This window comes from Lichenostomus cassidix, chromosome 10 (genome assembly GCF_008360975.1).
Source record: "Lichenostomus cassidix isolate B80296 chromosome 10, HeHo_3.0, whole genome shotgun sequence".
NCBI lineage: Eukaryota > Metazoa > Chordata > Aves > Passeriformes > Meliphagidae > Lichenostomus > Lichenostomus cassidix.
Window position 1 is genome coordinate 48,258 of NC_139491.1, and position 24,868 is coordinate 73,125.

Below are 24,868 nucleotides of genomic sequence, written 5' to 3' on the forward strand. Positions count from 1 at the left end.
TCTGTTAATTTAAAAGTTAACCCTCTCTAGAGTAAAAGAAAAAGCTTTTCAAGATGAAACACAACACACCAAGTACACAACAAGTACCAAAAAACACCTGCTTGTCTCAGTGTACAACATAAACTTTAGCGTGACCTCAACAATTGTGACAAATCTCTCCCACTTTATGATGCAAGGCTTTCAGCCTTGCTGAGCTATTAGATATTACAAAATTACAAATATTACAAAGATGGCTTCAAGGTTAGTGTCAAACCCAGGAGGTTTTGGGTTTGACCAGGAGGTTTGACCATTTGTTTATTGGTCATAAACAAATGAAATGAAACGAAAATGATAAAAAAAAAAGGGTCTGTTGAAGAATAACTTTGTTTAATGGTACTATTTTCAAAGACTCATCTATCTCCACTCTGGATTTTAAGTCAACTTAAAATTTCAAATCAACGAAGATTAATAAACGGTTTTGAAATACTGACATCAATACCACAAATAACGCCTGACCACCTGATCTCTCCATCAATGATCAGTCCTGCAATCAAGATTTACGTATTACAGACCACCAAGTCTTGTTCACAACTAAGATCTTCCTGGATATCTAACATACGACACAACTACAAGTCAATCAATAACTTTTGTATTGACATGCACCTAATTTTAGCACTCCTTATAAGCTAGGCCCAGTCTAGCAAGAATTGAACAGAAAAACTTACTTTCATGTTCTTCATGCACAACTTGATTCACATGATCAACACATGACTGGATATCATTCCATGTGATAAATTCATTTCCTTCTGCATTTGTCTGAGCTTTCAGCTTCACCAAGTCATCAATGTACCTGTCAAAAAACAAAACCCAAACCCAGTAAACATCACATTGCAGCAAGATGATCAGGGAGCACACAATCCAGCATTAGGAACTGTACACAAAGTGGGAGAGGTAACATGAGGGGTGAAACTGGAACAGATATGAAAACAGGGAGAATTGCTGTGTGGAGGACGGCGAGCACAAATGTGAAGTTGGCTCAAATAGACAAAATTGCCAAATAGAAAAAAGCGCTATAAGGGTCCAGGGCAGAGAAAATGGTGAGCTGGCCTAAGTCCTAGCAATGACCTAATGGTATTACAGCATGGCTTTATTGTGAAATCCATGAGAAAGCATTGAGAGACAGCGCGGGAATCAGAGCAGTAAGAAATAGTAATCGCAAAAACAAGATTAAAGCAGAGATTAAATCAATGCTGTAACAAATAACATAGAAATAATGTAAAATTTAACGAAAGGAAAAAAATCATGAAGTCAAAGACAGATATGATTCCATGACTTATTCACCTCTGTGAGTTCTCATCCTCAACGTTTGTAAGCCCTGTGACAGGACTGCTCAGTTGTTTCCACACTGTATTCATATCCCCTGAATCCAAAGCCCTGTTAATCAGGGCCACAGAAGACAGCATCTCTACAGCAACACATAGTTCTGTATGGGTGAGGTGACCCTGCATACAAAGAGGACAATAAATTAATTCTGTTCACTCTGTACAAACTATTGCTGCACATAGAAAATAACGGGGTAGCTGTCAGAACAGACATGTAACAAGGCAAAGGGACAACCTTCATGACAACAAAATAGAAAGATGAGTATCACAAACAAAACTAGAGCACCAAATAAGAGATTGAAGTACAGTCTTACAGGGTCAAGTAGCTCAAGATTTAGGGATTAAACCACATCAGAAAGGACTGACCACCAAAGCAGTTCTATGAAGACTCGAGTCCAGACTCGGGTTCCAGAGAATGCATTTAGGGAAACAGACAAGGTAGACCCAGTGACCCATGCCAACTTCCAGAAATAACATAAAAGGTGATACTTACTTCAGGACTCTGTTGCTGTAAGGTGGCCAGCTCCCTTTGGTAAAGATCTGCAGCAAATGCATAAACCTCTGGTAACTGGGCCTCCGGATTCTTCATTTCTGCCACAGTCTTTTCAGCATCACCCATTCGAATTGCAGAATTAATTCTGGCTACTGCTGCCAGTCCTAAAAGTTCAAAGAGCATAAAGAATTAAGGAAGGCAGACAGTTGAGACTCCCATATTAACAGCACTTCTATTTTATTCGAACACTTAACTAGAGAAAGAATAATACCACTAACTGCAGGGAAAGAGCCAAACTCTTAGATCCGTACATCCCCAGTTAGTTAGCCTTCTACAACTGAACTCAAGTAAAACGCACAACGCTCATATTTATTACTAGTTCACTTTTTTGTCTGGTGATCAAAGGACTGTTTCAACATTTCAGTATTCCAACAGTAAAAAGCCTCACCGCAAATTTTTGGATGGGTAAATCATACCAATTTTTCCTCTCATAGTCTCCTTTCTACCTACCGCAAAGTGAATCGCTCCTGCACAGCCAGAACTGTGCATGGTCTCACAAGCACCGATCAAAAAACAATTGGCAAATAATCTGCATTTTATTTGCTACCTGATATTCAGAAACAGTAAAGATTCTGTAGCTCAGTGTGAATGACCAGCAGATAACCTATCTTGCGCATCTCTTGGAGCAATCTAGATTTTCTTCACAGATCCATGGCACAAAAATTCATACAAGTATTTTATAGAAAAGAGGTTATTTAAGGTGGATGCAAAAATTCTATTTTTCTTAATTCAAATTACATACTGTTATCTCCAGCCACATTGTAAGAGCTGGATAAGAGACACTACAAGTAATTAGGGCAACCACCTCTCTTTAATGTTCTCAGCAGCTGAAAAGTACTTAAAGAACAGTCATAAAGACCATTTGTAATAGACCCAAATACTGTGCTGCCTCATTTTTTTAATCACATCCACGGTGACTTCGCTACAAAAATTTCTGTTGATCCTTACTTTGCTGGTACTGTTGCGCTGCCCTGTTAGCAGCATCCACTCCCAACTGCAACTCTTCCTTCTGCAGAGGACCTGTAAGGCCAGCCTAAAGGAAAAATAGAAACTGTGAGGGCGAAATAATGTCATGTTAATAATTTCAATTGCCTCAATAAAAATACTCCACTTTAGCTTAAAACACTCTAATGACATATAGCTTCTGCAAACAGAGAATGCCATATACACCAGGAAATCAGAAATAACTCATCCAACTATCAGCTCAGATGCTGAAAGACCGTATGCGTACAACCTAATCTCGTTTATGTCACAAGTGTGGTCCCATGAACATAGCAATTCAAGGCAAGACTGCTTCCAAAATGATGACATATTTAAGGCGAAAGGCACAATTTTGTGGGAAAAGACTCCCTGAATGTGAGCTGCATGCTGAAGTGAAATTAGCAATTGTGCAGTTTGCCATGAAACAGCCCACTAAGTAATGTCACGTTTTACCTCTGAGCAACTAAAGAGTTAGCAGAACATCAAAACAGACAACAGGCAGCTTTGGCTTACACGTGCGCACTTTTTGGACTATGTGACACTACACAAATACAAATAGAAAATGAGACTGAGTAACTAGGAAGGCAGAAGGGCCGAGATAACTTAGGTAGAATCACAGAACTGCTGAAGCTGAAAAAGACCCATAGCATCATTAAGTCCAACCACACATCTGATACTACCGAGTCCACCACTAAACCATCCCTAGGCACCATGCCCGGAAATGGTGAATGATGGTATTCTCCACAGTGAAATTAGTTCATGCTTATCTGATAGATGTTTACAAAACCCATGTATCCACATTCTTTGGGCACTGAAAATTGCAAAATAAGGGAGGACACACCTTAGTTCTAACAGTTCTATACACACACAAGTTAGTATTTTAAGGTTTGTCCAAGTATTTTAATTGCACGTACACATATATACAAACATTTTACTGGCCTTTCATATGCAGAGATAAAACCTAAATAATAGTCAGGCTTACCGAATGCTTCCATCTCTTAACACTAACTTTTTCTAGCCAACAATAAACTGTAATGCAAGTATATACCAAGTGACTAGTACACAGTGGTAAGGTGAAAGGCAGGAGCAGGGCAAAAACCTCAAAATCAGGGTAATCTACGCTTTTCCGTACCTCCTGTTTCTGTCGCCTGTCACTCAAAAGCTGTTTGAAATACCAGTCGCAATTTTCTTGTAGCAATCCTCGGAGTCCCAGAGCTGGTGTTGCCAAAGCTTCGTACAGTGCTAATGCATCTCCTCGTTCCAAAGCCAGGTCAGTCTTTGATATGGCTGCATGTGCTAGGAACAGTAAAACAGAGTTTTGAGAAAGTCCCATGGCTTACATAACCTACAGCTCAGAAAGAAACACTCTTAGACCTGACAGATATCAAGTAAGGTATGTAATCCAAATGGAAGACTTCCAGAGTCAATTATGAAGCAGTATTTGAAAAACAGGCTAATCATTGGAAATGGCATGCACTATTCAAGATGAAAAACTGAAGGGCCCAGCAACGCAGACAACACATTTCCAAAAGGAAGGGTAACAGAAGTTGGAGTGAATTAAGCTTACACTTATGTACTGACTAAAAAAAAAAAAAACAAAACCAAAACCAACAACAACAAAACCACACAGCTGAAAAAAATCAAGACACTCCACTGCTCACACCTCACAAAAGCAGGGGAGCTGCCTTTAAATTTTGTCAGCATTACAGAAAAAGAGGAGCACAGGTATCGTTTTGAAGTACTCTTTAATTAAGACTATTATTATACCATGATACCTACTGTTCACTTTATTGATGTTTCCCTGAATCTCAGCTTGAGTCAGAAGTTCTTCATACACATCTCTCTCTCTATCTGAACTTTCTGAGGCAATCTGAAGATGAAATAAAAACTAATCAGGATTTCTACAGCTTCCTTCACCTTAACAGACCTTCTAACTGAAAAGATCAGGAAGGAAACTGTTTACCCGTATAGAGCTGTGATGGGCCATAGATACAATACCTCTACACATGCAAAAAGAAGCCCCAGACATAAATAAATCTAAAGCAACTATAGTCAAACTCTGATACAGACAAACATCTTATTTCAATGTAATGGCTCTATTGAACACACAGTAGAGCTCAAGAACACAGAAAGCAGTACACAGAGCTAAGCACGCATTATACAGCGTTCTAGAACAACATGGACCGCTTCCCGCATCAGTCAGTTTTGCTCATCGTTTCACTGCTAGGAAAACATATCTATAGTGTATGAAAATAGAAGGATGCATTCCCAACATAAAAATGCTGACAGGAGCTCTGTTTCTGTGTAGCCCATATTTCAGACAGTTAAATAGAGTAACACAGCTAACTACTGCCTGTTTTCCACAAGACAGATTACTGGGGAACATAATAGCATGCCACCAGGAGTAAATCCACCTAAGACTATACATACAGGACAGTAACACACATTAGGTGAATTCCCCACAGTTTACACTGCAATACGCGATGGTAGTGCATTCAAATAGTTTGAAAGAAGAACTGAGCTACCCTATTTTTAGCATTCTCCATCTTGTCTTGCTTTGCTCTGTAGAGTGTGGCTTGGTAAGTGGATTCCAGTTGATCATCAAGATTTATTAGCATGGCATTAGGGTTCTTCATTGCCATAAGAGTCTCAGCTGGAACCTGACGGTCAATTGCTTCGTTAATGGCAATGACAGCAGCATGCACTGAAAAACAAGCCAAAGTCTGCCAGTTAGTCCCAAACAAAACAGCACTGTTAAAAACCAAGAAATCAAGAATACCTTATCTGAAAAGAGCAGAAGAATTATCTACAAATTAACTGGAAAGCAAAAGAATTACCAAAGTATCTCTCACTCTGCCATGGCTTTGTGTTGGTGAAAAAGTAGCAGCCTATTTTCTACATACAAAGTAGTAGCAGTCGAAACATCACACTCCAGAGAAAAGAAAAATACACCAAGGAAAGAATAAAAACATCTTCCCAGTCTTCCAAAAGGCCTATCAGAAAGACTGTACTGGGCTTAAAACAGGCAGCATTCAAACCAACACTTAACTGATCTGCTGATTTGAACAATCAAACAAAATGCCATCTTTTCTTACATGCAGCTTCATCCACAGAAAGTTCATTTGCAAGAATTCCTCCAATCTTGCTGAAGGCAGGCATCTGAATACCATACTTCTCCAGTTCAAGCCTCATATTACTTATTTCCTCCTCTGAAACATTTAAACAGTGTTACATGGGCTTAAATGCATTAGCGCTGCTATACTAACTGCTGCTAAGAAAAAAGGATAACTACAATAGATGACAATCACCATTTAAATAACACCTTGAATATAACTCAGTAAGTGAAACAAAAGAAATGAAAATGCTAAGACATTTTGCACACTTTCCTAAAATCTACATTTCTCCCGGAAGTTCATATGGGAGTATTCTGTAGTTTTCCTTACTAGAAAACAACACAAGAACTCTCATGAGGAGCTGGAAACAGACTCCATTCTGAGGTACCTCAGCTGTGGTTGCCAACAGGTCAGGAAAACGCACAGGCAGTAGCTTAAGATTTTCTTTTTCCCCACAGACAGACTACACTGAGAGAAGCGAATGGAATGTGTCAGGACATGTGGCTATTAAATACCACACAACTCTAAAAGAGAGTTAATAGTTTAGCATTTTATAGGTATAATCAACAACCAATCTGAATGGAAATAAATTTTATACACCTTTTAAACCAGATGTGTGCCCTCAGGCAAGAACCTCACTAATGCAAAACAAAGTTTGGCACTTTTGCAAAGTTAAGGAAGTAAATCTTTGGGGAGGCATGTAGACGCATGACTTTGTGCTGTCATCCCCTGCAGCAGATCAGCTGGCAAACACTTCTTCAGCTGATGGCACGTTTACTCTGAACTGTCACAGGAGGTCAGAACCATGCACAAAGTTCCAAATTGAAAACTCTCCCAAGGGGATAGATTCAAGGCTTAAGCATCTTAGAACAACAACAAAAGAGTTAAGACATTGTTATTTGTGAAAGTAAATGATAACTGAGCTGATGACTATCTAACTGCCTGGCTCAGAAGCTGGCAAATGAAACTTTTTTTTTTTAAATTACTAAAACTCCTCACAGCCATTAATTTATAATTTTATTTTCATTTAGGGTATCAACAGTAGCAATCCTCTAATTGACCTAACGAGTGTTCAACAACTGATCTAGTAGCATATGAGATAAAGGCAACACGGGTGAGTGTTGGGGTTTTTTACCTGTGAAGTCTACCTTGCCATATAAATCCTGAATCTGGGGGGCAAGACCCAGTTTAAAAAGGTACAGGCTAGAAAAGAAAAGAAGCAAATAATTAGAACTAATCATTTTTCCTTGTGGCTCTGACAATGATGCGATTTTAGGAGACAGAGATTCAAGAACAGGTAAGCCAATAACAGCCGATAATCACCCAAGAGAGTGAGCTGACTCCTCTCTTCCCCCCGTAGCTGAATATAACTAGCCCACCACTATGAAGTCTTCACAGAATTACAGAACGGCTGAGGCTAGAAAAGCACTTTCAGGTTTGCTAAAGCTCCTTTTTCAAACCAGGTCAAATAGGATGAAGTTCCCCAGGATTACATCCAGATGGCTTTTGAGGATCACCAACAGCAGGAACCCCACATTTGAGAGAAACTCACTGGTCACTCTCACAGTAAATGAAGCATCTCCTGATTATGCCACTTGCTTCTTGTCACGTCATGGGACATCACTGAGAAGAGCCTAGCTTCACATCTCCTTTGCATCCTCCTTTCAGATAGCTGCACACATTGTTAAGATTCTCACGGCATTATGTGTTATCCAGGCTGAACGGTCCCAACTCTCTCAGCCTGTCCTGATAGGAGAGATCCTCTATCTCATTAATCATCAGAGCCACCCTTCCTTCAACTCTCTCCAGCATGTTCATGTCCCTCTTATGGTCGAGAGCCCTGAACTGGACACAGGACTGTAGGTGTGGCAACACCAGTAGTGAAGTACTCACTAGGCTGATTTGGCTTACTACGAAGGGGTTAATGTATTCACCTCCAGCCCGATGAGAAACAGAACTGCTATAAAGGAGGGATGAATCCATACAGCTGAGTACAGATGGAAGTGGAGAAAGAAAAGCAACTCCTCTACTTTTTGCCTGTCACGCTAGCTCAACAGATCACAGAAATCACAGAAAGGCTCAGGTTGGAAAGGACGTTAAAGATCACCTAGTTCCACCCACTGCGCTGCCACAGGCAGGGACACCTTCTGCTATCCCAGGCTGCTCCAAACCCTGTCCAACCTGGACTTGAACACTTCCAGGGATGGGACAGCCCCAACTTCTCTGGACAATCTGTGCCAGTGCCTTACTATCTTCTTGGTTAAAGAATGTCTAGCTCTGCCTCAGACAGTACAGAGGATGGGAATTGGAATGAAAAGGTAGCAAACACAAGGTACTTGACTGGTTCTTTTTCCCTTAGAATATGATTTGGCCACTGCCCAAGGCAAAATATCAGCTTCATTGATCTTTGCTCTTACCTGATAAGATTGTTCTGCAAGAAAATTTGCTCTAATCTAGCCTTCAGTTCAGCTCTCTCTCCTGTCACCTTTCAGCTTTGCATAAAGATTTCAAAAGCAATCAGATTTCTGTCTATTATTCCTTACCTGAGTGCATGAATACAATAGATACAGCGTGGCATATTTTTGCGATCATAGATATCTGTTGTTTCTGGGTAGAATATCTAAAAATAAAACAAAGTTAGCAGTCTGAAGCATATTCACTTTATGTAGCCAAATCACATCAGCCCAATTCTTCCACATTCCACTAAAGAAACAGCCCACGGAACAAAATTCTTCAAGCTTCTCTGCCCCGGACCCATGCTTCTCCTACTTGAAGTGTCAATCCTTCCTTTTGTTTCTAATACCCAAACCAGAGCTCCCCTTTTCCTGCCAAGTTCTACATACACGAATAGGTAGAACCTTTCTTTTGTGTGTGCGCTAAGATACTGGGGCATGAGGTATTAGTGAGGACTTTGGTGAAACCCAAAAGATGAGAAAAAGACAGGAGAAGAGAGAAAAGAGAATTTCCTTTGGATTAAATGTGGTTGAGAAAAAAGAGAAGAGACGGTTTCAAAGGGAAACTCAGACCAGCACTGAAGTGCTCTGCATACTATATTTTCAGTTTTCAGACAGTCTCAAACACAAAGCTCTTCAAAGTTTAACAAAAGAGGTTGATATTGAAGTTTCAATTACTTCACAACTACTGACAATGTATGTTATTTTCCAGTTATTGGAAGGTTCCCTGCTGTTGCCTATGAGCACAAAATAGCATTGCTTTTTCTGTAAAGGCAAGAAGACTCTCAATTCCACAGCACCTGGCTGCTCTGCATGGGAAAATACTTAAAGCAGCAGTATCTCTTGTAAATGTAATGAACCCCAGCCCAGTTTCTTTTACATCTTCTCACACATTTACTTCTACCCAAAACCTACTTACATCTGAAGATCTGTCATACCTGGCACTTAACGTCTCTCTGTCTAAGTCCCTCCTCATTTATTTTCACCTAACCACCCTAACAGCATATTTCAGTATTTCCTAATCCCAAATGTGTTCCTGTAAAATCATCACAGATCCCAGGAAAGCTCAATTAGTAAATCACAAGAAGTTATTTAAAAATCTTTTCCAAAAATGAAGTGTTTGATTTGCAAGCACATATGCAAAGAAAACATACATCAGATTAAACTACACAATGCCAGTTTTGGTGAGACTATGCGTAACAAAAAACTTGACTATCAGCCCAACACTACCATGGTTCCATATATTTTCAGGCAACCGTGTTTATTACCTCAGGGAAGTTTATCTGGCCATTTCTATAGTCAAGTCAATAATTTATATTTGATTAAGCTACAGAAGGAACATTTCAACTCAATATGAAAATTTCATAAGAAAATCTGAAGAAATGGAGAACATAGCATTTTCTGTTGTGCTGCTACTTTTAGCACTTTTAGCACAGATTTCTAAAAAAACTTCCACAATCAAACTGTAGCTTGGATACTGCTCAAAAGAATGCATGGCAAGGACGATGTAATGCAGATATTATGCAAGATTAGTAGTATTAGGGATATGGTACACAAGAATAGATTATTTTGCTCTGAGTCAATCTCGTACATGTAGCAGAACGAAATCTTTGAACAAGTTTTAGGAGAGAGTTTCTACTTGGACACAAACCTAGAAATCTAAGAATTAACTAGATTAAGTGTGCTGATTTTTTTACAACAGCAAATGCTTCCACAGCATGCAAAGCTTTTATGAGATTATTTATTTATTTGGATGAACAAGACAGAAGTTACCTTGGGGAGACCAATCTCAGACATGGCATTCAGCCACTGGATTACATTATCCGTGTGTCGGAAGTGGAGACCCGTTGCCTAAAATAAAAATAGGCAGAAACATGAGGGAGGGTAGCAAGAAACAAAGTATCAGAACAGCAAGGGAACAGTCAAGAACAGCAGGGAGGTTCATTAACACAGCTAGTGAAAATAGCACTTTTGCAGGAAGAAGTCAGAAGGCTTCTATACATGCTTATATTGACTGTTCATGACAAATTACTTCACCTAAGTGGAAGCTTAGATATAAAGCTAAGAGTCCACCCATTTAACCATTGTTCTAGAGAGAAGGCAGAGTTTCTCAGGTAAGACTAATACATATTAACTTTCCGCTTATTTTCTCACAGTACCTCCACATATACATATTCCCGTATTAGATGTCTATCTAAAGAAGTATCCACCGACAACAGCACTCACCTTATACCTAGTCTGTTCCCTATCATAGATTTTCTTCACAGAAACCACTTTAGGGGAGAAGAAGTTTCCAAGTTTCGCCAGGTAGACTCCATTTCTCAATCCTTCTTCCAACTCTGTTGTGGCAGGCAGCTCCTCATTCAAACAGGCCTCCATCCATCTGGAAATGCAAGAACAATGAAGTTGGCCACATGAGTATCTTTCCAATTTGTGAACACGAGCCCATGCCAAACAAGTCTCATGCTGCGGCGGCTTTCATACTCAAGCATACTAGTCACTTAGCCCTAGCGGTTGAAAATGGATTTAACACTACCCGGAGTCTGCATCATTAAAATGCTAGTCGGTAACACTTCAGACAAAATATTAAGGAGAAGTACGGAGTTCATTACCCAGAGTTTCAAAAGTTCTAAAGCTTTTACAGGACGGATGAGCCTTGGATCAATTAAGATCACAGAAAGGTAGCTTTCAAGAAAACAGGAGCCCAGAATAGCAACAGTCCATACTAAAAACAGAGCTGACAGTTCTGACTGTTAACAAGGTTAAAGATTTGGCTCACAGGGATGATCAACCCACATTACTGGCACTGACTGGAAACACAGGGAAGTAGATGGTCCTGCTTCAACCCAGTGCACATTAAATCCCAAATGAGACACCACTGCATTGTGGACTGCAGCCTGAGCCCAAGGAAAGGGTGGGGGGGCTTGCAACCCAAAACAGGACCTGGAAAAGCAACAAGGAATAGTGTTTACCAGCAAGAAAATGTTTCTGGGAACACCTGACCAATATCTGTACATAAGCTACAAAAAGAAACTTAATTCTTCTTAAAACTACTGTTTTCCTTGCTTTTGCTGCTTTCCTCTCAAAAAGCATAGTCACTCTTGAATAGTAAGTTCTAGAAAAATGCATGTACTAACTGAATACGTGATAAAGAAAACATGACATAAGTTTAAAAATTCTGGACCATTATCCAAAAGATACTGTCACTTGCATGTCATAGACCATTATAACCAAAGATGACTGAGAGGACACATCCTCTTCAGATGCTGGAGGAGTCTAAAGCATAGCAATAGGTTTCACAACACCTTCTCAACTACCTTACTGGGCAAACAAAACAAAACAAAACAAAAAAACAAAAAAAAACACCCACTTTGTTCAGACCAGATCTAAAATGGAAGTAGAAGGGACACATGACCGAACCATTTAACTAGTACCTTATGGAAGGAGACAGAGGCAGTGAGTTTTATCTCCATAAAGATAAATGACCCATAATTAGATTATAAGCTGTCTCAATGTACGCATACCTGTTTCAACAGGTTCCTAAGTGGGTGTTAATATAACTACAAAACTAGAGCAATTTACATACAGTAATGCTCCCACTTGGTGTGGCATCACTTAACCGTTTGCTAAGCCAGAGGACAAAGCTATGTTTTCAGAAAACATCATCCAGTACCTTTTATATTTAAAAGCTCACATACTGGGATGACAATTAACACCTGTCATTCTTTAAAGGCAGAAATAAATGTGGAATTTCCAGATGAGCAAGACGAATGCATTTCTCAATGACCAGGGAACCTGGCTGATGGGCAATAAACCACTACTCCTTTTAGACATTAGGCATTAGAACAATATGCCATCAATTAGATTTTCACAGAAATCTTCAACTCTTTTCTGGTACTTCAGCTGTTTCCACAATGCTCCCTTCCTCTCACCAGAACAGAAAACAATGTTTAACCCAGAATTATTTTTTCAATTGAGTTTCAACACGTGACTGCACAGATAACAAAACAATTCCCTTCCAATTTTACTGAAGCTAATAGTAATTAAAGTAGTAATTGCACCTTTCCAATCAGTTAGTCATACTCCTACAAAATCCCCCTCCTAGAAGCTGGAAACGAGACAGTGAACAATGCTAGGCTGCCGTTTAATTCATACTACAAAAATGACAAATCATGTCACAAAGTGACTTTTAGAACACCAAGCATTCCACTCAGAACAATAAAACCTCACGAAAGAAAAACTGTCTCCCTTTCCCTAGCTCCCCAGTAGATTTGCTCACCCTTTAGGTCCATATTTGCGTAACACATCGATGTTTTTTGCTCATTTTTCCTAGCATCTGGCACTGACACAATTTCAAGCATTATCATCTTTTACCAGAGAACTCCTACAGAAACAAGGCTCACAAAAGACTAAGCGACACCAGCACATTCCAGACAGCACGCGTCCAATCTAAAGGAAGGTACCAACAATACTTATTTAGAATTCCACGCTTCAAAGATCATATTCAAATCCCAGTGAAGGGCTGGGATAAGAGGAGCACGGGAAGGCTTTCACAGTGGTGTAACGATCAACATCCTGGGAAACATGATCATCATCAAGAGAGAAAATGTTTAAGATCAGTCACTTAAAGTCTTCCAGGTAAATCTGAAATCACACCCGTTAACACTCAGGACTTTGCTGATATCAGTATGACACATTGTCGGGTACCTTTACAACTATTACAATTACAGCAGTAATTACCATAAAACTATCAGGATCGTAATTCGAGTTATTCCATTAAGCAAGATGTGTTTACTGAAACACGTTTTGACTGCTTGTTGGCCTATAATCCCCTATTTCTCTACCAAAAACATCATTCTTAATTTCACTTTCAACTCTAGGTAGTTTTGAAAAATTTAACAAATTGAAATAGAAATTTTTATCTTTGTCACTTGCCCCAGAAAAGAAAAAGCTCTTGCCTTCAACTTAGGTCTAAAGCCAGAATCTACTGAACCTATATGGGGCAGCCAATCAAGAAATGTAGTTACACTTGTGTACCAACACCACAGCAAAATCTGCTAGACTTTGTCAAAGGGGGAAGCTGATTTATATTTGACATAAAAACTGAAACACCCACCCCAAAGTTTCATGAGACCTTATACTCACAAGCATCAGAAAGTAATTCTCATACTCCAGCAGATCATTCCTATACGCAGGCAATATCAAATATTTTTAGTGCAGTTACAAATGTAGACTTGGCAGGCATTCTCACAGAGGGTTAAAAAGAGAAAACTTGGAAGACAGCCTCAGCTCTTCATCCAGTGCACCCGAATAAGGGCATTAGACAGCCGCGGAAAAAACCTCCAACAAAAACTTCTCTTTAAAATAACTCATTCTACCAACTCTAAAGAAATAAAGGAATCACTTCAGAAGGTGAAAGACCTCTCATGAGAGAGGTAACAACAACAAAGTAAAATAAATTTATCACATCAGGAATGTTCTCTTGTAGAAAAGTAGGCAGATATTTAAATACCTTTCAGTAAGGTTTGTACAGGAAGAGACACAGTCTCTCAGATGGACAGCTAGGAAAACAAGTACTGCCCACAGGTCCCAGATCATTCTCATTATCCACACAGACTTTTTCAGTTCAAAGATACAAAAGAGCAAAAAATTAATGAGTAACATAGGCCAGATTCTTCCCAACGATTGATGTACTCTTCCTGGCAACATGCAGCTGAACCAAAGATGATACTGATACTTTGGCATTTAAATCTTTCCCTCCACCACTCCCCCCCCCCCCCCTTGAAAGTAAGTATGAGGTTCCTCTTTGCTTCCATGCAAACACTGCCAACAACCTGTAAAAATTCCCTTAGCTGCTCTTGCTGATGAGGACACTACTGCATTTGCCATGTTTGCCAAAAAGATTTGTCATTTGTCCTGGAGAGCTTTCAGATGAGTACCAACCCCACAATCAAGAGGAACTTAATTGTCAAATACACAGAAATCTTTTTCAAGCTAATTTCCTTGATCAACTAGCATTAGAAACTATATAAGCCTAAATGCTCAGAAGCTACAGCATCACTGAAGTTATCAGACCTCAAGACCAACTTGATTTCTTGTAAATAAGAGCTATTAAGAAGCACACCACAGTACCCAATAGCCAAGAACTGTTAGTGACATCTATTTGCTTTGATTAATTTGGGCTACTCTCTTTTTACATTACACACTGTATTACTTCAGAAAGCACCATCCAAAAAGAAAAATCCTGCTCTGTGCACAAACAGTTGTTTCTTTCCTTCTGGCCTGCCTTTCGTTACTATTTCCAGTGACTCATAAAATAACTATCCAAAGTGAGGCGAAGACGGTGGTACTCAACCGCTGTCCTTTCCGAGCCTCTCTCCACCCACTTCTCAGAAAAATACAGTTCTGAATGTGCATTCCAAGACACTTCCAGTCCAGACAGCCACTCCCTGCCAACTGCATGAGGTCACCAACAAAACAGTACAGCATCTGTAGAGAAATAGCTCAAGTCCAAACAGGAGCTGACAAAAGCACCAAAGGAAGTGGTAAGAGCTAAAGAGAAGTTACTTCAACTTACAACCAGTGATAATAAAATATTATCTGTGATTATTCCTTGATTGCAATCTAACACTGGACTTGCATCATATCTGAAAGAAGCAGAAAACAAATCCACCACAAAACTACGCATAAAAAAAAACAATCCAAACAACCAACCAACCCAAAAAACAGTATCTGACCCAATCTACAAGTGGAAACACTGATGAATATAATAGTAAAACACCCTGACTTCTAGATAAGGACCACAAAAATTAGGTCTCTCGAGTTGTTTCTATTCCAGATAAATATACCCTTACCCTTTTGTGAGCACGAGCTGCCAACAGAACAGACTACACTCCTACAGTTTTATCTGTACTGCCACAGCTTTTCTAACAGACTACCGTGATTTGGAGACGGGGGAAAAAAAAAGCAAAGAAATTCAAACAAACACAAAAAAGATCACAAACCCCCCCCCCCAAAGTATTAAACACCACTTATTAATAAATCCATTTTTACTCAATAATGAGGCACCTGGTCCACGCATAGTAGAGGAATCCCCCTATTCACAATCTTCGTTTTAGCTCCAAATTTCATTTCAGTCTTTCACAATCTTGAGCAACTTAGTTACACTATGCCTCCCTTTCACCAATCAGCAAGAATTCCTGTTTCACAAGACTGTTGCGCATTATTAACTGAAATAAAAAACTGCTAAATAACAATAGAACAACAGTGACAGTGAAAAAAACCCAACCAAACTACATGCTGGAGTAAATAATGACAAATTATTCCTCTGATAATGATTCTGATGTACGCTCCTTAACAGATAGGCTCTGCAAAGAACTATAAATTGGCATAACTTAGGTACACAAATATTCAAAGTTACTGCACATGGGCTGTCACATCAGACAGTTCAGAAAGTCAAACTTTTCTATATTTTTTATTTCAGTGTGAAATTAGGTGCTAGCGAATTTTCATCTTACCTTCTTCTAACATTATAAAAAAATGATTTTGCTTCTAGATTCCATATTCATTGCTTGGTTAAAGGGATAGCAAGCCTTACAACACTGATGCAATGCAAATCAGAATGTTAATCACGTAATTTTAGGTGACTTTATTTTGCAGAAAAAAATGAATATAAACTGCAATGTCTGAATGCAATATTATACTGTAATAACATAACATGACTACGGGGAAGACGAGGGGAGTCACTAAATGTTGTTCTTCAGCTGCCTCCCACCCTGTCTGGGCTACCATCAACTTTACAACGTTCACCTTTTCAGCCTCGGATTGTGACACGGGGTGCACCAGCTACCTTCCTCTGCTCTTCAGTCCTCTTCTCCTTAGAAATATAACTTCCAATCAGACATTCTCTCACCACGAAGAAAGATTATTAGCCCTCGCAGAGCTCAGAGGGACTGTAATTGTTAGCACAAGCAAAATGCCACAGTATCTAATTCAGATGCTATGGGTCAGTTACATTACCAGCAATAAATAAACAAAAAATCTCAGATCAAGGGCATTCATTTCAAACACACTGATCTTTTATAGCTCTTGTTTAAGTGTTTCTGTTAAACTCCTTACCAACAATGCAGCCAAGAGCCCTCTTCTAGACCCTATTTGTCGTTATAAATATAACTCAAAGGGCAATTTACACAATTACTGCTCAGTAAGGAAAAAAAATCCTGGAAGCAGACAGAGAACTCAAGCCTTTGCTCTCCCTCGTGTATCTTAATTAATAAACCAAGAAGTCTGCTCTCCTCCTAGTCATTTAATCTTTAACTCTTACGTTAAATTATATGGCCTCAACTACAGGAATCCGGAACTCCCACTCACATATACAAGAATAGCCTGCAAGCCACTAAGCAAACATGGGTAATGCGCTGGATAAGGGTTGAGGCTTTCCAAGCAGACCTTCCACTTTAAAAATAAGTGCTCGAACTGCCAAGATGGATACAAGAAAGGCCGCACACCCCTACTTGCATTTTGAGCAACACAGCTTCATTCATTACAAAACACACTGGCAACCACTAGGCATTATTTGAAACATCTCAAGGCTCACCCTGAGACAAGAATGAGAACTTTTTTCTAACGAGTGGCAAATATCAAATGCCCAGCTGCTCAGCCTCATCAATATGATGACAACGCTCAGAAGCAGAGACAAGATCACTAAGAACTTTGGAGTCAAAGCTGATTTATTTTAAAAGTCCCATGATTAAGCAAGAGCTTAATGAAAATATTAAAGCTGTTGCTGTGTAACGTATTTTTGCCTGAGGTTTTCTTTTGCAAATCTGGGCATGGAATTCCAGAGAAAATCAGCACCTCCTCAAGCATTTACTCTAAGGCCGATGACCTTAAGGAAGATTTCACACAAGTGAAAGATCTCAGGCTCCTTCAAGCTTGCACAGTTACTACAGTGCAACTCACCTCTCCCTGTTTGCCCAGCATCATTTCCTGCTAAAGACTTTGGATTCAAAGGGAAGGAGTTATTTTGAAACACAGTCAGATCTTACTTACTACTTCAAACTTCATTCAACTCCGTATGGAAGGAAAATTATTATCTACTAGTAACTAAGCAGTATCTGTGAATTTATAGTAGTGATAATTCTTATAAAGCACCTAAAAGACTGCAGCATAAACTGAGTGCTCCCCAATCCTTCAAAAATAGACTATAAATTCTTGGTAAAACTACAGTCCTGGAATTAAATCCTTCTTTACACTCTACCAGCAGTGAACCTGTACAAACTCAGTACTTCCTCCTCAGTAAGGTCACTACAGCTGAACATGTCTGTCTCACTGAGGAAGAAATACCCAGATTGATGCAAAATTCACCACCAGCCAGGGAAATTTTCTGGCTCTTAACCCATATTATCTTTTGCAGGACAAAGGGAGACTTAAGTGTTGGGTGAACCATGACAAAACCCGCTCTCAGCTATGATGAACATGTGTTTATGCATGTCTCGATCCTATTCTTCATGTACAGCATACAGGATTTAATGTTTGCAAAATATTTTTTTAAATAGCAACAGTAAGACTTCATGCATTCATTTTTAATACCAGTTCTTTTTCTTTCAACAGCAGATATACAGCATCTACTGTATTCTGATTATACTTTCAATTAATTGTCTGAATGAAAATACACAGTATGTTTATATGCTTATTAAACATGAATACGACACAAAAGCTATATACATGCCAGAAGACAAGAATAAGAAAAATGTTATTTCAATACTTTAAACAAAAAATCAGGAAAAACCCAAATCAGCAGGATCAAGTGAAAAGTAACACTCAGGAAAACTCGACAGACCATATAAGCACAAGATGAGAAAAAAATTTCAGCAGTCCAACTTCAAGGTGACAACTCAGCAAAACTCTACTATATCATAACATCATGAAAAAGCAGATATGATGCAATAACGTATGATACTATCAGATCTATTGGGGTATACAAAATAATCCTTGCACTCTTTACAACTACGCCTACTAACACCCTGTCGGAAAAGTTTTCTCTATTTTGGCAGTGGACTTCCAGAAGGATCCTGAGTGCCTGGAGAGAAGTCAGAGCAATACAGGGAAAAGTACTACAGATCTATTAAATAGATGGACGCATGGAGAAACATTCAAGAATTGAGTTCTCAGTCTAAGAAAAGATAAGCACAAGGAAAATACACTGCTGCAATTTAAATTTGTGAACTATTTCAGTTAAGAGGAAGAGAATAACTGTTTTTCGTGTACATTGGTACACCTGGAGGCAATATTGCACCAGACATATACAAGTTAGACAACAGGGAAAACCCATCCAGTGCTAGGAATACTGGAGCAATAGAGCTACAGAGACATTGTCACGAAGTTTTCGGGAACGTGTTAGATACGCACATCAGAGGTCGGCTGGTTTTTTTGGGCAGGAAGGGAGTTTCTTTGGTTTTTGGTAGGTTGGTTTTTCTAGTGAAACTATATATAGCCACTAATAAACAGAGACAAGAGATAAGATGCATCCAAATTATTCCCTGTACCAACTGTTGCATTTTCTTTTAAAGCACCAGCAGTTTCAAAATCACTTATTCTCACCTCTTTGCTTCCTCCAGGTGACAAAGGTATTCATAGGCTACATTCTGGCGTCGTCTTTCATCCATTTCCTCTGCTGTTAATCTCTCATTATCCAAGACAGCTGAAAATAACCAAACACACTCCTCAGGTGGTTGAAAACTGAATGTAACAGAATAAGCACATCAAAAATCAGATCCAACCTCCCCCACAGAAACTCATCACAGGTTTATTTTGATTCAGAAAATTAAGGATCTGATGACTTGTTCTTTACTAGCAACAGAAGATGCCCTGTTTCCTTATTCTTGTCACATAAATTTGCCAGCTTCCTTCTTCCGGATTTCTCGATTTGACTGCATCCCTCTTAAAATTTCTTAGACACAATCCTTCATGTTCTCATTTTCTTCTAGCTTTGCCTTTGTCTTCCTCAAAAGCACGTCAGTGACCACTTGACCCCTCATCTACCCTCTGATTCTGACAGCAAAAGATTAAGGAAGGACACAAATACATATTCACATCATATGTGAATATACCCTGTTGCATCTTTATAGTCCAACTCTAAAACAAGGTGGAAATGCTACTCACACTCATTATTTAGAAGGGAATAATTCAGATTCACAATCTGCATGTCATCTTTGGATCAAGCAGAAGACCTACATAGGGGTAGTATGCCTAAATCTTTCAGATTCTGTGTGTTTAAAGCCTCAGTGAAAAAGTCTTCTCTTCCCATACCTACAGCTCAATACATTACATGTCAAAGAAAAACCCTCAGCTTTTTTAGGTTTTATGGACCAATCTGACAAATAGGAAATGTCTCATACCATTATTAATCAAAGATTAGTTTATACCTAAAATGCTTTCAACAACAATCTACTGTGCACTTGTGAGACCCCAGCAGGAACACTGTATCCAGCTGCGACATCCTTAGCAAAAACCTGTTTGAGCAGGTCCAGAGGAGGGCAACAAAGATGCTCCGGGGGCTGGAACACCTCTCTCACAAAGGCAGGCTGAGACAGCTGGGGTTCTTCAGGCTGGAGAACAGAAGGCTCCAGGGATACTGCACTGTGGCCTTTCAGTACTTAAAAAGGGGCTTATAAAAAGAAGAGGGAGATACTGATGGGACAAAGAGGGACAGTTTTAAACCAGAAGTGGAGAGATTTAGATCAGATGATAGGGAGAAATTCCTTAACCAAGAAGACAATGAGGCATTGGAACGGGTTGCCCAGAGAAGCTGTGGCGGCCCCATCCCTGGAAGTGTTAAAAGCCAGGTCGGACCGACGGCGGCTTACAACATCGCCCCTCCACAGCACCACGTTTTCCTCCGCCGTTGCTCATTTTTGACGCGGTTTCGTAACACAGGCGAGCCCGCGTTTGGGACGCCAAGATCCAAAGCCGCCCTCTCCACAACAAGCCTATGACAAGGCGGTGAGGGTATCCGAAGGGAGCGGTGTTTCGCCCGGCAAATCGGGTGCGGTCGCCAAAATCGGCGGGAGGGCGGAAGGCAGGGCCACCCCCGCCCCGCCCGTGGCGGACATCTTGGGCGAGGCGCGGGGCCCGCCTGCGGCAGACGACGGCGGGACAGCCGAAAGGACACCCCGTCGCTGCCCACCTACTGCTTTCTCCCAGCGCTCATCTCTAGCACTCAGGAGGGCCGTCGAGCTTCGATGAGCTCCCGCGGGGCACGACGCCCACCCCGCGGGAGGCGCGGCGCCCCGGAGCCCCCGAGGGGAGCCGGCGGGGCGCACCGCGCCCGCGGGGCACTCCGGGAGCCCGGACCCCGCGGCTCCCCCAGTGCCTGCGGCGGCCCAGCCTCCCCTCCCAGCTCTGGATCCTGGAAGGCACGGACAGCTCGGGCTGGGCGTCGCTTTGCGGGCACGCGGATTCCCGGACCCCGGGCGCCCCGGTACTCACAGCCATAGTGGGGCCGGGACACGGCCAACCCGTCCACGTCCTCTGCCGCCATGGCGCTGCGTTGGGCCGGGGCTGGAGGGAGCTGGGCGCGGCTGTTCCTCTTCCTGCCGCACCGGGTGTGGCGGGGGAGGAGCTGTCCCTCCGCGCTCTCTCTGCCTCTTCCCGTCCCGTCCGCACCCTGGCCGCCCCCGCCACCTTCAGCCGCTGCTGAAGCGAAATTGACGAGTTGTCCAGACCCTCCGGCCGGACTCAGCTCCCAGCCTAGCTCGGCCCGTCCCGTAGACCTGAAGAACCCGGCCTGGCCACCCTGTGTCTCTCCTCGGTCCCTCTCACCGGGCCACCGCCCTGGCCCCTCACCTTCCTGTTAGGCTCATTCGTAACACCCAAGTAAACTCTGACCTAAACTCTGCCAGCCACCATGTGTCCATTTTAATTAGTCCCATGAATTTCACTGCCAGGCCATGTTTACTACGTAAGCACAAATTAAGTAAATTGGAAGACCAGTAGCCTCCGTTAGGAAAAGCATCACCAGCAGGCAAGGGAGTTGATCATTCCCATCTTCCCAGTACTGGATTCGGTTTCAGCTTCTCCAGTACAAGGAAGACGTGGACATAATGGAAAACGTTCAGTGAATCTGATTGAGGGCTTGGAGCATCTGAAATATGAGGAGAGCATGAAACAAAACATGACAAAAGCAATGGGCAGTGGGCTGAAACACATAAAAATCCAACTTTAGCAAAAGAAGTATTTGTATTCTGAAGTTGATCAAACACTGGAACAAGTTGCCCAGAGAAGTTGTGGAGTCTCTGCCCTTGGAGATACTTCAAACCTAACTAGGTGTAGTCCTGGACACTCACAAACCCCATGATTCTGTGAGCCTATCAAAAGGGATATTTATTCACTACATATACATTGTAGTGTGCAATAGGACAAGAAGACATAGTCTTAAGATGTGCCAGGGCAGGTTTAGGTTGGACATTAGGAAGAATTTCTTCACAGGAAGGGTGATTAGATATTGCAGTGGGCTGCCCAGAGACGTGGTGGGGTCCTCATCCCTGGAAGTGTTTAAGGAAAGACTGAATGTGGCACGTAGCGCTTTGGTCTAGTTGACAAGGTGGTGCTCGGTCATAGGTTGGACTCAACAATCTTAGAGAACCTAATGGATTTTTAAAGAGCCTGTATGACAGAGATACATAATTTGATGGTTACAGAAATAACTACATCAGGAAATGCCAAACATAAATTACAAAAAAAAAGGTTTTATAATGAAGATAAGAGTTCTAATTATTAACATTTGCATTACTTCACATGTGGCCACTTGGAAGTTATGCAATGAGAAGACATTTAAAATAATGTTTATATGTAGACTTTGGAGTGCAGAACTCATTTTGTTCCCCCTAAAAATCTTATAACATTTTTCGCACAGTGCCACAATCCTCGCTCAAAAAACCCTCATTCTGATAAAAATAAAACACAACTATTGCATATCATCAAAAAATCTAGCTTAACCTCTTCAATGTTGTATTTAATGATACCTATAATAGTCCCTTGATTTAAGATTTCTGGTGTTTTTTATCGTCTCTGCGAACTGGTTTTTTTCTTAGGATTTGTGTATCTGTATGTTTAATTTTTTTTTCCTGTTTCTTGTCTTTTCTTTTTCTTAATGTTGAATGAGTGCTAGTCAGATGGCCTTGCAATTAGCACCACAGAGGTACCTGTTTTTCTCTAGTTTCAAAATTTGAGCAATCACTTCTGTCAAAAAAGTTCTTTAAGTTTTTGGCTTTAGTGACTAATGACTAGTCTCTTCCTAGAGAAAATGAGCACCAAAATGAAGTCCTTTAAATAAATTACTGTTATCTGTTCTTTTACAGGTATTTATTGCTCACTTCCCTTATGAGAAAAATTAGTTTTGTGAATGGTGCTGAAAAAAAATTTCCCTTTAGACCAAATTAATTATGGGTAAGTTCAATTCTTACCTTCTGTGTCTGTAATGACATTTTGATACCTATTAATTTTCTCTGCCTTCTTCAATGAGCCAATTCTGTGTCTACAGGGTCAGAATGTACAGAATCCAGACAGAGCTGTCCCAAGCGAGTAGGTTACATACACTTATTGTACATAGATAGGGGGGAAAAAAGTGTGTATACATATGTGTGTATAGTTATTATATGTGTATCTGTATATACATATTAACACACACACACACACACACACACACACACACACACACACACATATAACTCTCATATACTTGATTACACTTTTTGTAGGTAGTTGCATGTTAGGCTATGAATTGCCAACAGCAAAAGCTGCCTTTTGGCTCCCAGCAGCAGGTCAAAATCAGTGGTCAAATGGGACAAGTTACTGACCTGGTCTTAAAAAGAAAGAAACACATATACATATATACATACAAATATCCCAATACACAATCTGCCAGTGCTAGTTCACAACTGTGCTCAGTAATAGAAGAGATCACTACCACAGCCCTGATCCACCCGTTTGCAGCAGGGAACTTTGCATGAAGCTCTGGAGAAAACAGAGAAGCAGCTGCACACTTGGGGCAAGAGAATGCAGAGTGATCCACCCTACTAGACAAGCCAGGCCAAAAATGGGAAGGCTTTCAAATTGGGTCTCGTTAATCTCTTTTGCTTCCAGACTCTGCTTTTGCATCCTGACATCACTTCAAGTGGCCCAGAGCTTGCCTGGGACACAGCCCTGCATGCACACTACCTGACGGACTCACCAGGGAAGACTGACAGCAAGTGACCCTGACCCAAATCCTGCCCAGCTCTGCTGACAGTCCTGACATGATGCTAGGACACACCAACAGGCTGCTGGAATAGCAGAGGAGTCCTTACTCCTTAGAGGCAAGTTAGCAAGCTCCCCACTCTGCACGCTAATATAAACTTCTCCTTCCCCTCTCTTGAGAGTGCAATATGGGCAAGCTTTGTACTCTGAAAAAGGCTTCTTGAACTGGAAAGCAGTGCAATTGTCCTCATGCACCAGGTACAGTTTTCCTTGAATGATCTGCAGAGTCCAAGGAAGCCCCACAGCTACCTGGAAAAACAGGGAAAAAAAAAGTGGGCAATTTAACAGTCATTTTGTCTGCGATACACACTCCCTGTCTTTTTATCCACTTTGTAATGCTGAACCTACCTAAGAAGACACTTGGGGAATCAATAAAGTAATTTAAGTCCTGAGCAGACCACAATATTTAGCTGGATGCAAGCGAGTGTGGATGAGACAGATTTACAGATTGTACAGAAAAGACACAATAGAACATCTATGACCAATTCTGAAATACTGGCCCCATACCAGAAACCCTGTACCAAACCCATAGTGTTCACTTTCAAAGGACTCCTCCAAAGATGAAAAAGCCATCAGATCTCTACTTAAATGGCTTTCTTGGTCAATTGTAGTTCTATCCCCAGAATTATTCACTTCCAACAATTCACTACCTTCCAATAAAATAACTCCCCAGCTCTTATAAAGGGAAAGTTCCTTCTCTTCTAATACATTTTACACTGTTTACTCCTACCATGTTCTCAAGGAAGACTCTTGGATTTTCCATTTTTTGTAAACAAAAGGGGGGAGGGGATGAAAAAGAGGCTGCAAAAAACCGCTTTATTAAATAGCTTCATAATTTTCAAACTAGACAGTTTTGATTAAAAGACTACCCGAATTAAGACAGGAAGTGAAGGAAAGCAATACATAATAAATGGAGAAAGGTAAAACTGGCACTGCCAAAACACTGACAGATAACATGAGAAACCGATAAAGAAACCTAGTGAGGCATACCAAAACTAGGTCTACCTAGAAGGCTGCGCATTTGCTATTGTCCTGGATAGGACCTCCCGAACCGGCGCTTGCCACCACAGCCACCACCCACGTTACTACACCGCCCTCCTCCTGCAGCGA

General features: G+C 40.8%; 1 protein-coding gene across 1 annotated transcript in view; it reads right to left on the bottom strand.

Annotated features, from left to right (window-relative positions):
- Window positions 1-21,085, bottom strand: part of IQGAP1 (IQ motif containing GTPase activating protein 1) — a 46,392-nt gene extending 25,307 nt beyond the window's left edge. Inside the window, exons 1-14 of the mRNA XM_085070094.1 lie at window positions 20,951-21,085; window positions 19,064-19,163; window positions 10,688-10,844; window positions 10,235-10,312; window positions 8,552-8,628; window positions 7,144-7,211; window positions 5,991-6,104; window positions 5,421-5,599; window positions 4,675-4,765; window positions 4,028-4,191; window positions 2,863-2,947; window positions 1,855-2,018; window positions 1,321-1,481; window positions 705-829 (exon numbers count right to left, since the gene is read on the bottom strand). Of these exons, the coding sequence (XP_084926220.1) occupies window positions 705-829; window positions 1,321-1,481; window positions 1,855-2,018; window positions 2,863-2,947; window positions 4,028-4,191; window positions 4,675-4,765; window positions 5,421-5,599; window positions 5,991-6,104; window positions 7,144-7,211; window positions 8,552-8,628; window positions 10,235-10,312; window positions 10,688-10,844; window positions 19,064-19,163; window positions 20,951-21,002 (1,615 nt within the window). The 5' untranslated portion in view covers window positions 21,003-21,085. The remainder of the gene's footprint in view (window positions 1-704; window positions 830-1,320; window positions 1,482-1,854; window positions 2,019-2,862; window positions 2,948-4,027; window positions 4,192-4,674; window positions 4,766-5,420; window positions 5,600-5,990; window positions 6,105-7,143; window positions 7,212-8,551; window positions 8,629-10,234; window positions 10,313-10,687; window positions 10,845-19,063; window positions 19,164-20,950) is intronic.
- Window positions 21,086-24,868: the final 3,783 nt, after the last annotated feature.